The sequence below is a fragment of the Dendropsophus ebraccatus genome, chromosome 4 (assembly GCF_027789765.1).
Source record: "Dendropsophus ebraccatus isolate aDenEbr1 chromosome 4, aDenEbr1.pat, whole genome shotgun sequence".
In the NCBI taxonomy this organism is placed as follows: domain Eukaryota; kingdom Metazoa; phylum Chordata; class Amphibia; order Anura; family Hylidae; genus Dendropsophus; species Dendropsophus ebraccatus.
The window spans coordinates 161133878-161150901 of NC_091457.1; the positions used below are offsets into that span (position 1 = coordinate 161133878).

At 50.6% G+C, this 17024-nt stretch overlaps 2 protein-coding genes across 4 annotated transcripts in view; one reads left to right on the forward strand and one right to left on the reverse strand.

Annotated features, from left to right (window-relative positions):
* The first annotated feature begins 831 nt into the window (after positions 1-831).
* Positions 832-17024, forward strand: part of PRRC2C (proline rich coiled-coil 2C) — a 53544-nt gene continuing 37351 nt past the window's right edge. For 2 of the 3 annotated variants that reach the window (XM_069967606.1, XM_069967609.1), the window contains exons 1-2: positions 834-1152; positions 14642-14807. In XM_069967606.1, the coding sequence (XP_069823707.1) occupies positions 14696-14807 (112 nt within the window). In that variant the 5' untranslated portion in view covers positions 834-1152; positions 14642-14695. Of the gene's footprint in view, positions 1153-14641; positions 14808-17024 lie in introns of all 3 variants that reach the window. The other variant, XM_069967607.1, reaches the window with a different exon arrangement.
* LOC138789372 (uncharacterized) lies at positions 6037-9654 on the reverse strand. The gene is made up of 3 exons (XM_069967984.1): positions 9588-9654; positions 8441-8531; positions 6037-7021 (listed from the first exon to the last, which is right to left on the reverse strand). The coding sequence occupies exons 1-3, from the start codon at positions 9652-9654 to the stop codon at positions 6037-6039; spliced, it is 1143 nt and encodes a 380-aa protein (XP_069824085.1).

Sequence of the window (17024 nt, forward strand, 5' to 3'; positions counted from 1 at the left end):
ATAGAGATGGTATATAGCTGGGTATCAGTATAGAGATGGTATATAGCTGGGTATCAACATAGAGATGGTATATAGCTGGGTATCAGCATAGAGATGGTATATAGCTGGGTATCAGCATAGAGATGGTATATAGCTGGGTATCAGCATAGAGATGGTATATAACTGGGTATCAGCATAGGGATGGTATATAGCTGGGTATCATCAGCATAGAGATGGTATATAGCTGGGTATCATCAGCATAGAGATGGTATATAGCTGGGTATCAGCATAGGGATGGTATATAGCTGGGTATCATCAGCATAGAGATGGTATATAGCTGGGTATCAGCATAGGGATGGTATATAGCTGGGCATCACATGATGATATATCACAGAGAAATATGCAGCAGATATAGTGTATTGTCGTTAGCAACCAATGAGATCACAGCTTTAATTTTCAGACCCACCATGGAACCAAATAAGCTGGATTCTGATTGGTTGCCATTGGCAACAAACACTTATTAGTGGTTGCTATACACGGGCCCCTTATTTCCGCTCTTTTTTCACTACCAGCCGTGTGTGGATGTGTATATATAAATCTATGCTGTAATAAAGATCAGGAATCAGCGCTCATGCAGCATCACGGTGAACGTACAATACCGTCAACCAAGCCCTAAACGCCTTCTCTCGTGTCTATTGTATGCCAGCTGCCCACACTAAACATGGCCGCCGAACAATTAGCCCAGCGTTCTTTCAAAACGACGTCGAATTACGTCGAGGATTCCTGCCGCCATCTTGGTCGCTGGCAACTTCCGCTAGAGCGTCGCCTGGGCCACGCTTGTACGCCTGCGTGCTGACGTTGTCCGTTGGCGGTCGGCCATCTTTTCTGGCGCCGGGGCTCTCGCTCTGTGGTGTGTGCGGAGGGGAGGATAACGGGAGTCCGGGCTGCGGGTAAGAGCGCTTGCGGCCTGTAAGACTCCATAACCGGGGGGAGGGAAGTTTACTTTACGGTAACCGACACCCAGCCACCCAGGAACGGAAACTGAGAAGCAGAAGCAACGCCGCGCCGACACTAGCCGTAAAGCGTCATAACTCCGCGCCGCCTGCACCGCCATTCACTCCGCTGCCGGGAACACAGCACATTCTCCATTGTCGAAGACGCAGGGACACCCAGGTGAGCGCTTGGTTGCGGTTTATGGGCGTTTTATTGTTTACAGGTAACTGTGTCGGGCAGGCCCCGGGGTCCCCGCACCTCCTGCCCCGGGATCCGGTGATCGGTGGGATGGTTCCCGCTCTGGTCCCTATAGGATGGGGCGGCCATGTCTGATCGGTGCCTGTGTGGTGATATATATATCGCATCATCCGGTGTCACAGTGATCGGGACCTTATAGATTATATCGGGTCTGGTATTGATCACATTGTGAGGCGCTGAGGAGGGGTCCTCTCATCGGCCATTGATCGGTGATGGGCGCGCATGCGCAGTGAGGAGCCCTCAGCATCTGCCCGCTGGTTTCCGGTGAATGGACCGGGTGCTGTGACCCCTGATCCTGCAGCCATTCACCGATCCTGCATCTATAACTGATCTGCGGCCACTGATGGAGGATGCTGATTGCAGGGTGGTGGGCTCAGCATTGCAGCAGCTTCATTTATGGCCTCTCTGCTATATCCCCTCATTGCAGCAGCTCTCTTAGGGTATATCTGCTGTATGTACATCTTGGTCTTGCCGTATTACGTGTATACCTGCCCTGTGCACCTTATGCAGCAGCTTCCTTTATGGCCTCTCTGCTGTATCCACACCTTGCAGCAGCTTCCTTTATGGCCTCTCTGCTGTTTCCACACCTTGCAGCAGCTTCCTTTATGGCCTCTTTGCTATGTGCATCCCTTATATCCAATTTATTTAGGGTGTTCCTGCTATTTTCATCCCTTGCACTGGTTTTTGCATACTTTGCTGGGTTTTATGTATAGCTTATCCACACATTGCTCCAGCTTCATCTATGACATGCCTCCATCATGCAATCCCTTACACCAGCCTCTTCCTTTAGGGCAGGGGTGGGGAACCTCCGGGCCGCATCCGGCCCCTGACACCTCCGGATGCGGCCCGCGGCTCCCCTGTGACATGCGCTGCTCTGGAGGAGAAGGAGCCGGCATTCACAGCTTCCTCCTGTGTCTGTGACAGTTACCAGACACAGGAGGACGCTGTGTATGCCGGCTCCTTCTCCTCCAGAGCGGCACACATCTTCTGCGGTTTGCGGCTCTCCTGTCATGTGCGCCGCGGTGGTGAGGCAGGAGCCGGCATACACAGCATCTTCCTGTGTCTGTGCCGGCTCCTTCCCCAACAGAGCGGCGCACGTCTTGTGACTCCTGCGGGCCGCGCGCGATGACGTCATTTCACCGCGCGCCGCCTGCAGGAGAAGACCGGCACAGAAGAGAGGAGGGAGAAGAGGACCTGGATAGCGTGGGAGCGGAGGAAAGGTGAGTGGGTTGTTTATTTATTTATTTTTTTATTTGGGGCAGGCACTGGGGATTAACTAGGCCACCAGGGACATGACTGGGGGGGATGGGGGGTTAAGAAGGCCACCGGGGACCTGACTGGGGGGTTAAGAAGGCCACCGGGGACCTGACTGGGGGGTTAAGAAGGCCACCGGGGACCTGACTGGGGGGTTAAGAAGGCCACCGGGGACCTGACTGGGGGGTTAAGAAGGCCACCGGGGACATGACTGGGGGGTTAAGAAGGCCACCAGGGACCTGACTGGGGGGTTAAGAAGGCCACCGGGGACCTGACTGGGGGGTTAAGAAGGCCACCGGGGACCTGACTGGGGGGTTAAGAAGGCCACCGGGGACCTGACTGGGGGGTTAAGAAGGCCACCGGGGACCTGACTGGGGGGTTAAGAAGGCCACCGGGGACCTGACTGGGGGGTTAAGAAGGCCACCGGGGACCTGACTGGGGGGGTTAAGAAGGCCACCGGGGACCTGACTGGGGGGTTAAGAAGGCCACCGGGGACCTGACTGGGAGGTTAAGAAGGCCACCAGGGACCTGACTGGGAGGTTAAGAAGGCCACCAGGGACCTGACTGGGGGGTTAACTAGGCCACCAGGGACATGACTGGGGGGTTAACTAGGCTACCAGGGACATGACTGGGGGGTTAACTAGGCTACCAGGGACATGACTGGGGGGTTAACTAGGCTACCAGGGACATGACTGGGGGGCTGACTAGGCTACCAGGGACATGACTGGGGGGCTGACTAGGCTACCAGGGACATGACTGGGGGGTTGACTAGGCTACCAGGGACATGACTGGGGGTTATCTAGGCTACAAGGGACATGACTGAGGGGCTAAACTAGGCTACCAGGGACATGACTGGGGGGATTAACTAGGCCTACCAGAGGCATCATTGGGTGTGGGGGGGGGGGTAATTAGGCTACCAGGGACATGACTGGGGGGTTAACTCAGGCTACAGGGTATCACTAAGGATTCACATCAGGTACAAGGGGCATCACAGAGGGTTAACTACAATAGCAGGGGCATTAGGGGAACAATACTTTGCCTTGCCCCGGGTGCTGCAAACCCACGCTACCCTGCTGCGCACGGTATGCGGCCCTCGAATGATTTTATAAATGCCCGACCGGCCCTCGACATGGAAAAGGTTCCCCATCCCTGCTTTAGGGTATGCCTGCTCTATGTACACCTTGCCCCAGCTGCACCTATGACAGCATAGAGACTGATAGGCCCTCCAGGGGTGGCATAGAGACTGATAGGCCCTCCAGGGGTGGCATAGAGACTGATAGGCCGGCATTCACAGCTTCCTCCTGTGTCTGTGACAGTTACCAGACACAGGAGGACGCTGTGTATGCCGGCTCCTTCTCCTCCAGAGCGGCACACATCTTCTGCGGTTTGCGGCTCTCCTGTCATGTGCGCCGCGGTGGTGAGGCAGGAGCCGGCATACACAGCATCTTCCTGTGTCTGTGCCGGCTCCTTCCCCAACAGAGCGGCGCACGTCTTGTGACTCCTGCGGGCCGCGCGCGATGACGTCATTTCACCGCGCGCCGCCTGCAGGAGAAGACCGGCACAGAAGAGAGGAGGGAGAAGAGGACCTGGATAGCGTGGGAGCGGAGGAAAGGTGAGTGGGATGTTTATTTATTTATTTTTTTATTTGGGGCAGGCACTGGGGATTAACTAGGCCACCAGGGACATGACTGGGGGGGATGGGGGGTTAAGAAGGCCACCGGGGACCTGACTGGGGGGTTAAGAAGGCCACCGGGGACCTGACTGGGGGGTTAAGAAGGCCACCAGGGACCTGACTGGGGGGTTAACTAGGCCACCAGGGACATGACTGGGGGGTTAACTAGGCTACCAGGGACATGACTGGGGGGTTAACTAGGCTACCAGGGACATGACTGGGGGGTTAACTAGGCTACCAGGGACATGACTGGGGGGCTGACTAGGCTACCAGGGACATGACTGGGGGGCTGACTAGGCTACCAGGGACCTGACTGGGGGGTTGACTAGGCTACCAGGGACATGACTGGGGGTTATCTAGGCTACAAGGGACATGACTGAGGGGCTAAACTAGGCTACCAGGGACATGACTGGGGGGATTAACTAGGCCTACCAGAGGCATCATTGGGTGTGGGGGGGGGGGTAATTAGGCTACCAGGGACATGACTGGGGGGTTAACTCAGGCTACAGGGTATCACTAAGGATTCACATCAGGTACAAGGGGCATCACAGAGGGTTAACTACAATAGCAGGGGCATTAGGGGAACAATACTTTGCCTTGCCCCGGGTGCTGCAAACCCACGCTACCCTGCTGCGCACGGTATGCGGCCCTCGAATGATTTTATAAATGCCCGACCGGCCCTCGACATGGAAAAGGTTCCCCATCCCTGCTTTAGGGTATGCCTGCTCTATGTACACCTTGCCCCAGCTGCACCTATGACAGCATAGAGACTGATAGGCCCTCCAGGGGTGGCATAGAGACTGATAGGCCCTCCAGGGGTGGCATAGAGACTGATAGGCCCTCCAGGGGTGGCATAGAGACTGATAGGCCCTCCAGGGGTGGCATAGAGACTGATAGGCCCTCCAGGGGCGGCATAGAGACTGATAGGCCCTCCAGGGGCGGCATAGAGACTGATAGGCCCTCCAGGGGTGGCATAGAGACTGATAGGCCCTCCAGGGGTGGCATAGAGACTGATAGGCCCTCCAGGGGTGGCATAGAGACTGATAGGCCCTCCAGGGGTGGCATAGAGACTGATAGGCCCTCCAGGGGTGGCATAGAGACTGATAGGCCCTCCAGGGGTGGCATAGAGACTGATAGGCCCTCCAGGGGTGGCATAGAGACTGATAGGCCCTCCAGGGGTGGCATAGAGACTGATAGGCCCTCCAGGGGTGGCATAGAGACTGATAGGCCCTCCAGGGGTGGCATAGAGACTGATAGGCCCTCCAGGGGTGGCATAGAGACTGATAGGCCCTCCAGGGGTGGCATAGAGACTGATAGGCCCTCCAGGGGTGGCATAGAGACTGATAGGCCCTCCAGGGGTGGCATAGAGACTGATAGGCCCTCCAGGGGTGGCATAGAGACTGATAGGCCCTCCAGGGGTGGCATAGAGACTGATAGGCCCTCCAGGGGTGGCATAGAGACTGATAGGCCCTCCAGGGGTGGCATAGAGACTGATAGGCCCTCCAGGGGTGGCATAGAGACTGATAGGCCCTCCAGGGGTGGCATAGAGACTGATAGGCCCTCCAGGGGTGGCATAGAGACTGATAGGCCCTCCAGGGGTGGCATAGCCTTGTCCGTCCTATTGAAATGGAAATTGTAGCTTTGCTGCAGCTGAAGGGCCTGAGATTTTCCATCCACGCTCTGTGTGCAATATGGATACATTTAAGGCCCTGTTACACAGTCAGATCTATCTGACATATCATTGAAGCCAAAGCCAGGAACTGGCTATAAACTGCCAGGAAAGACTGAGATTTCTCCTCTTTTCAAATCCATTCCTGGCTTTGGCTTCAAGAATCTGTCACATAAATCTAATAGGGCCCTTAGTCTATTGTGTACCCACTCTATGCACCGGCCTCCTCTGTAGTGTACCCGCTCTGTGCACCGGCCTCCTCTGTAGTGTACCCGCTCTGTGCACCGGCCTCCTCTGTAGTGTACCCGCTCTGTGCACCGGCCTCCTCTGTGGTGTACCCGCTCTGTGCACCGGCCTCCTCTGTGGTGTACCCGCTCTGTGCACCGGCCTCCTCTGTGGTGTACCCGCTCTGTGCACCGGCCTCCTCTGTGGTGTACCCGCTCTGTGCACCGGCCTCCTCTGTGGTGTACCCGCTCTGTGCACCGGCCTCCTCTGTGGTGTACCCGCTCTGTGCACCGGCCGCCTCTGTGGTGTACCCGCTCTGTGCACCGGCCGCCTCTGTGGTGTACCCGCTCTGTGCACCGGCCTCCTCTGTGGTGTACCCGCTCTGTGCACCGGCCTCCTCTGTGGTGTACCCGCTCTGTGCACCGGCCTCCTCTGTGGTGTACCCGCTCTGTGCAGCACCGGCCTCCTCTGTGGTGTACCCGCTCTGTACACCGGCCTCCTCTGTAGTGTACCCGCTCTGTACACCGGCCTCCTCTGTAGTGTACCCGCTCTGTGCAGCACCGGCCTCCTCTGTAGTGTACCCGCTCTGTGCAGCACCGGCCTCCTCTGTGGTGTACCCGCTCTGTGCAGCACCGGCCTCCTCTGTGGTGTACCCGCTCTGTGCAGCACCGGCCTCCTCTGTGGTGTACCCGCTCTGTGCAGCACCGGCCTCCTCTGTGGTGTACCCGCTCTGTGCAGCACCGGCCTCCTCTGTGGTGTACCCGCTCTGTGCAGCACCGGCCTCCTCTGTGGTGTACCCGCTCTGTGCAGCACCGGCCTCCTCTGTGGTGTACCCGCTCTGTGCAGCACCGGCCTCCTCTGTGGTGTACCCGCTCTGTGCAGCACCGGCCTCCTCTGTGGTGTACCCGCTCTGTGCAGCACCGGCCTCCTCTGTGGTGTACCCGCTCTGTACACTTTTTTTTGCACACCCACTGTGAATCCACCCCAGTTTCACTTATGGCACACCGGCTATGAATCAGTGGGGGTTGTCCCTTCTCTGGATAGTGTAGCAGTATTATATTCCATTGCATGTAAAGGAGAGAAGATGGAGCAGATGGGACGGGACTGAGCATCTTTGTCCTAGAACGGCCTCCTTGGGAGTTCAGAGAGGATGATCTATTAACAAAGGGTTTCAGCTCATTATCCTGACAATGAGGTGAGGAAGTGATGGCCGCCCTTTGTGGTGGAAACCAATAGTGGGATTTCCCCCCCCGGGCATCAATTAACTCTTCCCCTGCCAGACAGATACACATTGTTCTCTTTGCTATTATCATGTGTAATGTTGTCCACCACAGTGTCAGGTTTCAGTTGTTGTTTTTTTTATACAGTGTTAAAGCTCTGATACACTGTGCTTTATTTCCCATGAATGTTCTCGGTGTCTGTGTATACAAAATGGTTTCTTAGTAAATTGCAAAAAAATCTTAGTTCACATCTGTCCTGGTTTCTGCCATAAATGAAAACCACGGCTCATTGCTTATCCCAGTTCATTGTCTAATGTGATGCGAGCGAGGTCCCAAGACTCCGCTCATACACGGGGGGGATGTGTGCAGAAGGAAAACAATTGGGGATATTTGCCACACTCAGGATCAAGAGATGCGTCTCCTAAGACGTGGGGGGCATCTTACTTTTCTGTAGTCAGATTTCAGGCAGTCAGATTGGCCACAAGTCCCGTCCTGATGGTGGGTACAGAAACCCGAATTGGAAGCAGCGTAGGTATCTATAGTGCGTTCAGTTATGGTCTATAGACCTGCGTCCGTGTTCTGCCCATCTGACTTGGGAATTCTGTCCCTGCTGCTGATCTCTCTTCTGGATACTGTGTACTCTTAGGACTCCTTGCTCTCCTGGCCCCAGTGATGACATGTTTACCTGTGTGACCATTGCGGTCCGCGATTGTCCTCATCGAGACCAGCAGGACACCGTCACAGCAGGTATATGGTAATGAGATCAGTGGGATTTTGTTTGTATTTCTATGCATTTCTGCAGGTCATCTAGGGATTTATGTGCATATTTTGCCTTTCCCCCATTGAATTGGGAAAAATCCATTAGAAATCCTCGCTTTTTTTCTACAGCGGAAATCATCACAAACTGCAGGTTGAAAAGTCCAGGTCAGTTTTTCCACGTGGAAACTTGCCGCGGCCGAGATTTCTTCACATCTTATTGTGGCTGATACTGTAGTCCCCGGGGGTTTTACTCTGCATAAGGGGCCTATTACACGGGCCGATTTTAGTAAACGAGCGCCGATCTAGCAGTTTAATTGACCTATTACACGGCCCGATAATTGGGCAGCAGGGGCTGCACGGACATCGTTAGCAATGTCCATGCAGCCCTTGCCCGAACATCTGGCCCCTTACCTCTTCCTGCTCCTGGTCTTGTCTTCCTGGGATCGCCGCAGCCTGTCACCTGACAGGACGGTCAGATGCTGCAGCCGCTGGGACCGGAAAGCTGCGGAGCATAGGAGCGGGAAGAGGTAAAGGGTCAGATGTTTAGGCAATTGTTTGCCATCGGCTGTGCATCACTATTACGCGTAGCAATTCGCGGTCGGTGCCTGAAGATTTTATGTCCAAACCTAAATCAATTGTTATTGGATGATCATTCTCTCTATTACACGGAGCGATAATCGCCCGATCTATCGCTCCGTTCAATAGGGCCCTAACTCCCATCAGATAGAGATACTCGCCGGGTCCTAGAACTTTTCTGATAGAAACCGTTTAGAATATTCACTGTGGATATAATCAGTGGAAAACCTATCCATAAATCCACCACACATAAGATCTCTCAACTTTCCAGTGGTTGTGTGGAGACTAATTTTTAATAGAGCAAGTTAATTTAAAAAAAAAAAAATACTCACCTGCCCCCAGTCCCCCACCATCATTGTCCCTACTTCCTGGTCCGCTGAGCCATTGACTGGCGGCAGCAGTGACCCGCCTCTGGCAGTGATTGGCTACACGGACACTTCCATGTGCAGGAGGATGCCGGGCACCGTCATAATGCCAGTGACCGGGGATCGGACAGGTATGTACGTTCTGCTTCTGTCGGATTCTGTCATTGGGGGTCTCATTATTTATATATGACTCTTTTCTACACACACATAATGGACGTAGTGTTGTATTTTGCCATGTACCGCCCCTATGTTATATCTGTATGTGCAGGCGAGGTAATGTGTTTAATCCATTGTCATTGTGGTTTGATGACTTGTTGCAGTTTCCGTGCTCTGGACCCCTGTGAGAGGTTTCCTTTCACCCCCCTCTAGCCCTGTCCTGTTATACTCCTGCCTGGTACCTAGTGTATTACAGATCACTCAGGCTCCGTGCATTGCTGTCCAGGCTTCAGATCTATGTCTCTGCATTATGCATGGAGCCTAAACACTGTGCTTGGTCGCAGTCTGTTAGAACAGAGACTGGTGGTTTTTCAGATTGTGTATTAGGGAGATGTCTTCTGAATACAACCCCTTGTCCTTCTGCACATCTAATAATGTCCCATGTACATGATGGGGTGTACTTCCTACAGCAGTCACTGGGACGTAGTTTGTAGGTGTCTGATGGGAGACGCTTATGGGTTTGGTCATTGACGCCTTATACTTGATTATTGAAAGCTTTTATATGTTCACGAGACTTGAGTTGACATGAGTTACTGACGGCCGATGCCTGGGTCCAATTTGTTTGTGTGGCTGCAAAAGATTGGAGTTCAGCTCTTGGCTGTACTGCAGCTCCCATAGACCCTGCTCTAGCGTTGTCTCCCCAGGTATAATGGCAGGTGTAGTTAGTGTATGTTCACACGGCGCAAAAGAATTGGAATTCCACCTGCCTCAGTGTCTGGGAAGGGCTTGCGCGTCTCTGCTGCTCTCCGCGCATAGAATTGACTTGTCAATTCCACCACTTTTGCTCAGTGTGAACATACCCTAATACAGCAGCTGGAAAGCCGAAGGGTTCCCATCCCTTCCTGCTGCACCTATAGCCTTATGTTCCAGATAAGTGCTAGATCGGCACTCTGTTATAGAGCCTATTAAACGCCTCGATTATCGTGCAGCAATATATTAGCGATGTCCGTGCAGTCCTTGCTTTGGTGTACAATGATAAAGCTATTACTTAGCTGATCACGTTCCTAGTGTCCTCAGGCCTTGTCTGTGGGTTTTCCTGGTTACCGCAGCTGCAGCTATTACCTCTGGTCCTGTCTCTGAAGTGACAGGGTGCTCAGCCAATCAGAGGCTGGGACGGGGCAGCACTGTGGCCTCTGATTGGCTGAGCGGCCTGTCACTTCAGAGACAGGACCAGAGGTAATAGCTGCAGTAACTGGGGAATCCCACAGACAAGGCCTGAGGACAGCGTTGGGGGTGCTGGGGCAGGTAAGTGATAGCTTTATTACTTTATACACACAATCATCACACGTTGGCCGCACTGTCTATTACACAGAGCAATGATTGGTCAGCCATCAATGGTGTTTAAACTTGCCAATGGGCAACGATCAGCTGATCGGCTCTACGGTGGATTGTTGTCTTTTTTACAGCGCGATATTGGCCCGGTTCGGTCAATTATTGCTCCGTTTAATAGGGCCCTTTTTTTTAAGTCATTGTTAGATGAGTAAGAGGGAGAGATGTTATGGAGACACATAGCTTTGTGTGTGAACATGGCCTCTAATAAATCCTGCTATCCCCATGTAATAGTTCCTCTATTACTCCTGCAAATTTATATATTAAAAATATATATATCTCTATCTATATTTATTTATAGAAATTTGACAAAAGGGTGTTGAGAGTTGTGGGGAGGGGGGAGCTGGCCCGATACTGTGCGCGACTATCCAATCAAACATGGACGTGCCCTCAGGAGTCAACACTTTTTCATAAAGTTGCAGGAGGAATAACGGAATCGCACAATGCTGCGTTTACACGGAACGATTATCGTTCGAATTTTTGCGATAAGATGGCATATGAGCAATAATCGTTCCGTGTAAACACAGCGAACGATCAAGTGACGAGTGAGAAATCGTTCGTTGTGATCTTTCAACATGTTCTCAAATCGTTGTTCGCTAAAAATTCGCAAATCCCTTTATGAAAACGGTCTTTCAGAGCTTCACCCTATATCTGAGATGGGCTTAAGCCATCTGAGAAACTATCGCAAGAATTATTTTTCTAACGATTTTTCTCCGTCTAAACATTGATCGTTATAAAAACAAAATCGTTGCTTCAAAATCGTTAAACGATTGATTGGGCGAATTATCGATTTGTTTAAACGTAGCACAACACAGAGCAATAAAAGTGAATTCAAGATTATCTTCCTAAATTGAGTCTTTATATATATATATATATATTTTTTTTTCTTAAGGTAGGCACCGGGTACATGGTCAGACTGCCACCCAGCACTTTATTCACAAAGGCGTCTACATGCAATTTTGCACCAATTTATTTCGTTTTAATAGAAAACGTCTCCTATTTGTTTAAAATTGTGACCCAAGCAAATCAATTCTGCGCACAGTACCGCCAGAAAATGAAAGCTGAAAGCGATTGCACCACCAGGTACATCACATTGGGGTTTTCACATTAACAGACAGACGTGGGGATGCCGGTGTTGTGGTACTTTTTATTTGAACCACCGCCTGATTCTAGTGCACAGGGCTGGTCTATTTCCAAACACCGGCCCCCCTCGGAGCACTAGGGGCACACCAGCCAGCCCCCTGTTTGACAATCTCCCCTCTGTGATGCAGCTCTATTGATCCTAATGGAGCTACGTCACAGAGGGGAGGGGGTTTCAGCACACTAGGGGGCCGGCGGGCCTGTCCCCATTGCTCCGGGGTGTGCTGGGAAATAGACCGGCGCCATGTGCAGCAACCAGGCGGTTCAAAAAAGGGCAGCGGCACGCGCATCTGTCTGTTAATGTAAGAAAAACAAACAAAGCGATGTACTTGGTGGCAGTTGATTTGAAAGGAAAAGTTTTTTGGTGAACTACCCCTTTGGTAGTTCACCCAAAAACTTTTCCTTTCAAATCAACTGCTGCCATGAAGTGCCAGAGATTTGTAATTTACTTCTGTTAAAAAATCTCAAGCCTTCCAGTACTTATCAGCTGCTGTATGCCCAGCAGGAAGTTGTATTTTTTCCAGTCTGGAGAGCAGGAGAGGTTTTCTATGGGGATTTGCTGCTGCTCTGGAAAGTTCCTGACATGGACAGAGGAGGCAAAAGAGAGCACTGTCTCAGACAGGAAAGAAAACACCACTTCCTGCTGGACATACAGCAGCCTATAAGTACTGTAAGACTTAAGATTTTTTAATAGAAGTAAATTACAAATCTCTGGCACTTTATGGCACCAGTGGATTTGAAAGAAAAAATTTTTTGGTGCGCTACCCCTTTAAGGGTAAATTTACACGGACGGATTACTTTCAATGAGGATACATACTCGCTGCGGGATTTACATCCCGCTGGGAGTATGTACATGGGAACGCCATTAACCCCCTGCCGGCCAGAGCATACTTTACCTCCTCACCACTCCGTCTTGCTTCCTGGGCTCCCGGCGTCTCATTAGTGGCTACGGCGGAGCAGTGCACTGATTGGCTGAGCGGGATGTCAAGCCGGGAACCCCCAAAGCCAGCTGGAGTGGAGAAGGTAAAGTATGCTCCGGCCAACGGGGGGTTAATGGTGCTTTCACGGACATACTCCTAGCGGGATGTAAAACCTGCAGCGAGTATGCATCCTCATTGAAAGTAATAGGCATTGGATCTGCAGCGGATCCGTCTGTGTGAATTTACCCCAAGATACATTCCTGCCTGTGTCTAAAATAATCCAGAACTGGGAATTAAAGGGGTTATCCAGCACTACAAAAACATGGCCACTTTCCCCCTCTCTTGTCTCCAGTTCAGGTGCGGTTTGCAATTAAGCTCCATTTACTTCAATGGAACTGAGTTTGAAACCGCACCCAATCTGGAGACAAGAGAGGGGGAGGGGTTTTCAGGCTCCCCCCCCCCCCCCTCGTTATGAGAGCCCAGAGCCTCATTGTAATCACTTTAGTGGGACAAGTTGCAATACCAGCTGCAGCCACAACCCAATGAATGGTGCTGTGCACTCGGTCAGTAAGCTGATCAGTGAGGGTGTCGGGAATTAGACCACCGCTGATCTGTATGATGACCCATCCTATTAACAATCCACAAATACAGTTCTGGAACCTGTCACCACCTTCTCTCCATATTTTTGTGTTATGGATTCGGCCGCTGTCAGGACTGTGGATTCCATAGAACGCTGTGGAGCAGATAATAGAGCTGGTGCCCTGGGATGAGCGGTGACTTTCTCCTGGGCCGTCATCTGCCTCAGTCTGAGTAACCTCCTAATAATCTCCATAGCGCTGAGGAGTTTCTATGTCTATAGAGAGGTCTCCGAGCTCCGCAGCAAAGGAGAAACGCCACAATAATGGCAATACCGTGCAAAAGTGTCGCTGACTTGGGAAGACAGATCACAGCGGGAAGTTAATAGGTTTAAAGGGGTACTTCATTTCAAATTAACTGGTTTCAGAAAGTTATATTGATATGTAAATTACTTCTATTTAAAAATCTCTAGTCTTCCAGTACTGGAAGCTGCTGTATGTCCTGCAGGAAGTGGTGTATTCTCTTCAGTCTGACACAGTGCTCTCTGCTGCCACCTCTGTCCATGTCAGGAACTGTCCAAAGGAGATGGGCATTTGCTACTGCTCTGGATAGTTGGCTGTTCAGGCATGATGGGAGTTGTAGTTTTGCAACAGCTGGGGGGCAGAAGGTTCCCCATCCCTGGGGTTTATAGTGTCCGTCATTTAAGAAAACTTTCAATACATTAAAAGTTTTGATCGTGATCGTACACATAAAAAATCCATTTTTGGCCTTTAATCCTTGGCAGATAATTTTTCTGTGTAAATGGACCCTTAGGTTGTTATTACATGGACTCATGAGGGCTCGATAATAACAGTAAATGAGCGCTGATCTGCTAGCGCTCGTTTACTGGTCCTATTACACGGCCCGATAATCGTTTAACAAGGGCTGCACGGACATATTGTAGTTACCGATGCCCTTACAGCCCTTGCTAAACTGGAATACATTTCCTATCAGTGGTCCAGGGCTCCTCTTGCGGTCTGCTTCTCCCCGGGTCCCGCGCTGCAGATTCAGAGCGGCCTGTCTTAACTGACAGGCCGCTCAGCCAATCACTGTCCACGGCGGTCCTGGCCAGTGATTGGCTGAGCGGCCTGTCCGCTAAGACAGGCCACTCTGAAGCTGCAGCGTGCGAGACCTGGGGAGAAGAGGAGCCCTGGACCATGGATAGGTAATGTATTTATTTTGCACATCGCTGGCCACTCACTGCTATTACAAGTAGCGGTGTGCGGTCGGTGGCCGACAATCATAGTTCAGAACCTGTATCAACGATCAGCCGATGACAACGATCATCGGCTGATCGTTGTGTTTATTACACGGAACGATGATCGGCCGGATAGGGCCAATTCTGCCGATTATCGTTTCGTGTAATAGTACCCATGGTGTATGGGGTTTGCTGTGTGAATGATCCCTTCTTTGATCCATAATAATCGGTGTCGATCTCTTTTTGCGTTTAGGTGACAACTGGGCACAAAGTGAGGCTGTACCAGACTCGATGAGTTTCTTCCGTCATGTCGGAGAAGTCAGGCCAGAACACAAAAGCAAAGGATGGGAAAAAGTACGCCACCCTCAGCCTGTTTAACACGTACAAAGGAAAGTCTCTAGAAACCCAGAAAACCACAGGTAAGCTGCCGCAGCGCCATCTCCCATCACCTTACCAGTAAACAGCAGCTTGTCTTACAGAAGGTTTTTTTTTTAATTAAACACACCCTAGTGATGAGCTTATAAAAATAAGTGTTATGGCATTAAAATTAAAGGGCTTGTCCAGGCTTAGGAAAACATGGCCGCCTCTTTCTACAAACTGCGCCTCTCCTGTCCTCAGGTTGGTCGGGTGTGGGAGGTTTTGCAGCTCAGTCCCATTGAAGCGAATGGAGCTGCAGTGTAATACCACACACAACCTGCAGACAAGGATGACGCTGTTTTTACAAGAAAGTAGCTGTGCTTTTTCTAATCCTGGATAAATCTATTAATAAAAAGATCGCACCAAACACGCAGTGAGAACACATACACATACATTGACTTGATCGCAATCAGTATCACTGTGGATTTATGTGCGAGAAACTCGCAGCAATAAATACACTACGATACGTGTGAAGGCGCCATACAGGGATACTGAGGCAAATTCTTGTTTTTTTTTTTCCTTTGTTTCAAATCAGCTGGTTGCAGAAAGTTTATATGGAATTGTAATTTACTTCTATTAAAGGTTATCCAGTCTTCCAGTACTTATCAGCTGCTGTATGTCCTGCAGGAAGTGGTGTATTCTTTCCAGTCTGACAAAGTGCTCTCTGCTGCCACCTCTGTCCATGTCAGGAACTGTCCAGAGCAGCAGCAAATCCCCATAGAAAACCCCTCCTGCTCTGGACAGTTCCTGACTGTCTTGAAAAAAAAGAAATAAACAACAGTTTTGAGCTGTAAAATATGGCTCCATTTAAAAAAAAAAAAAAAAAAAAAAGTCAGCGCCTAGCCATTGTGGAGGGTTGCACGTGCTCTTAACTAATTTGGCGTGCATAATTTATATGGACTAATGGTGTAATGCGGATGAGCTTGCTGGATGCTTTAATCTGTTAGCAGTAATAAGCAGTTTTAGGAATAGGCCACATGGGTCGTAATTTCCTCCACTATTCCGATCTAAATCCACAGAGAATCCTTCACCAAACCATAGTTCCATGTTGGCCCCTGTGATGGCTGTGGATGCCGTGGATTTAAAGGGGTACACAGATCTTTTTTTTTTTTTTCTCTCCAAATCAACTGGTGTCAAAGTTATAGACTTGTAATTTACTTTTATTAAAAAATCTCCAGCCTTCCAGTACTTATCAGCTGCTGTATGTCCTGCAGGAAGTGGTGTATTCTTTCCAGTCTGACACAGTGCTCTCTGCTGCCACCTCTGTCCATGCCAGGAACTGTCCAGAGCAGGAGAGGTTTTCTATGGGGATTTGCTGCTGCTCTGAACAGTTCCTGACATGGACAGAGGTGGCAGCAGAGAGCACTGTGTCAGACTGGAGAGAATACACCACTTCCTGCAGGACATACAGCAGCTAATAAGTACTTGAAGAATGGAGATTTTTTTAATAGAAGTAAATTACAAATCTATACAGTTTTCTGAAACCAATTGATTTAAAAGGAAATAAATTTGCTGGAGTACCCCTTTAACAACCACGCATCTGGTTAGTCACAGTGTAGAAACTACACAGAACATTGATAGTACATAGAGTGTAATGTAATAGGAGGACACTGGCGTTATTGGGCTGGATGGTGTGAAGTGAGTTGGTCAACGCAGTTTTCATGTTGCCAGGTGACGGGGAGAGAAGGGTAAACACCATTGCCGTAGCTGGGGGTAGACCCTGTAACTATGGCTAGCATCACTAGATCTGCAGCTAGCTGTAGGGATCTGAGAAAGTTGCTGTATATGCAGCCATGCCTGTATTCAGGGGAAACGTTCCTGCAAGGTTTATAGACGTTGCTGATGGTGTTTGGGGCTTCCTCTTATGTAGAGTATAACCTGCCTGCCTGGTATACTCAGTATAACAGTCTGCATAATATGTAGAGTATAACCTGCCTGCCTGGTATGCACAGTATAACCGTCTGCTTTGTGTATACACAGTATAACCTGCCTGCCTCGTATGCACAGTATAACCTGCCTGCCTCGTATGCACAGTATAACCGTCTGCTTTGTGTATACACAGTATAACCTGCCTGCCTCGTATGCACAGTATAACCGTCTGCTTTGTGTATACACAGTATAACCTGCCTGCCTCGTATGCACAGTATAACCGTCTGCTTTGTGTATACACAGTATAACCTGCCTCGTATGCACAGTATAACCGTCTGCTTTGTGAATGC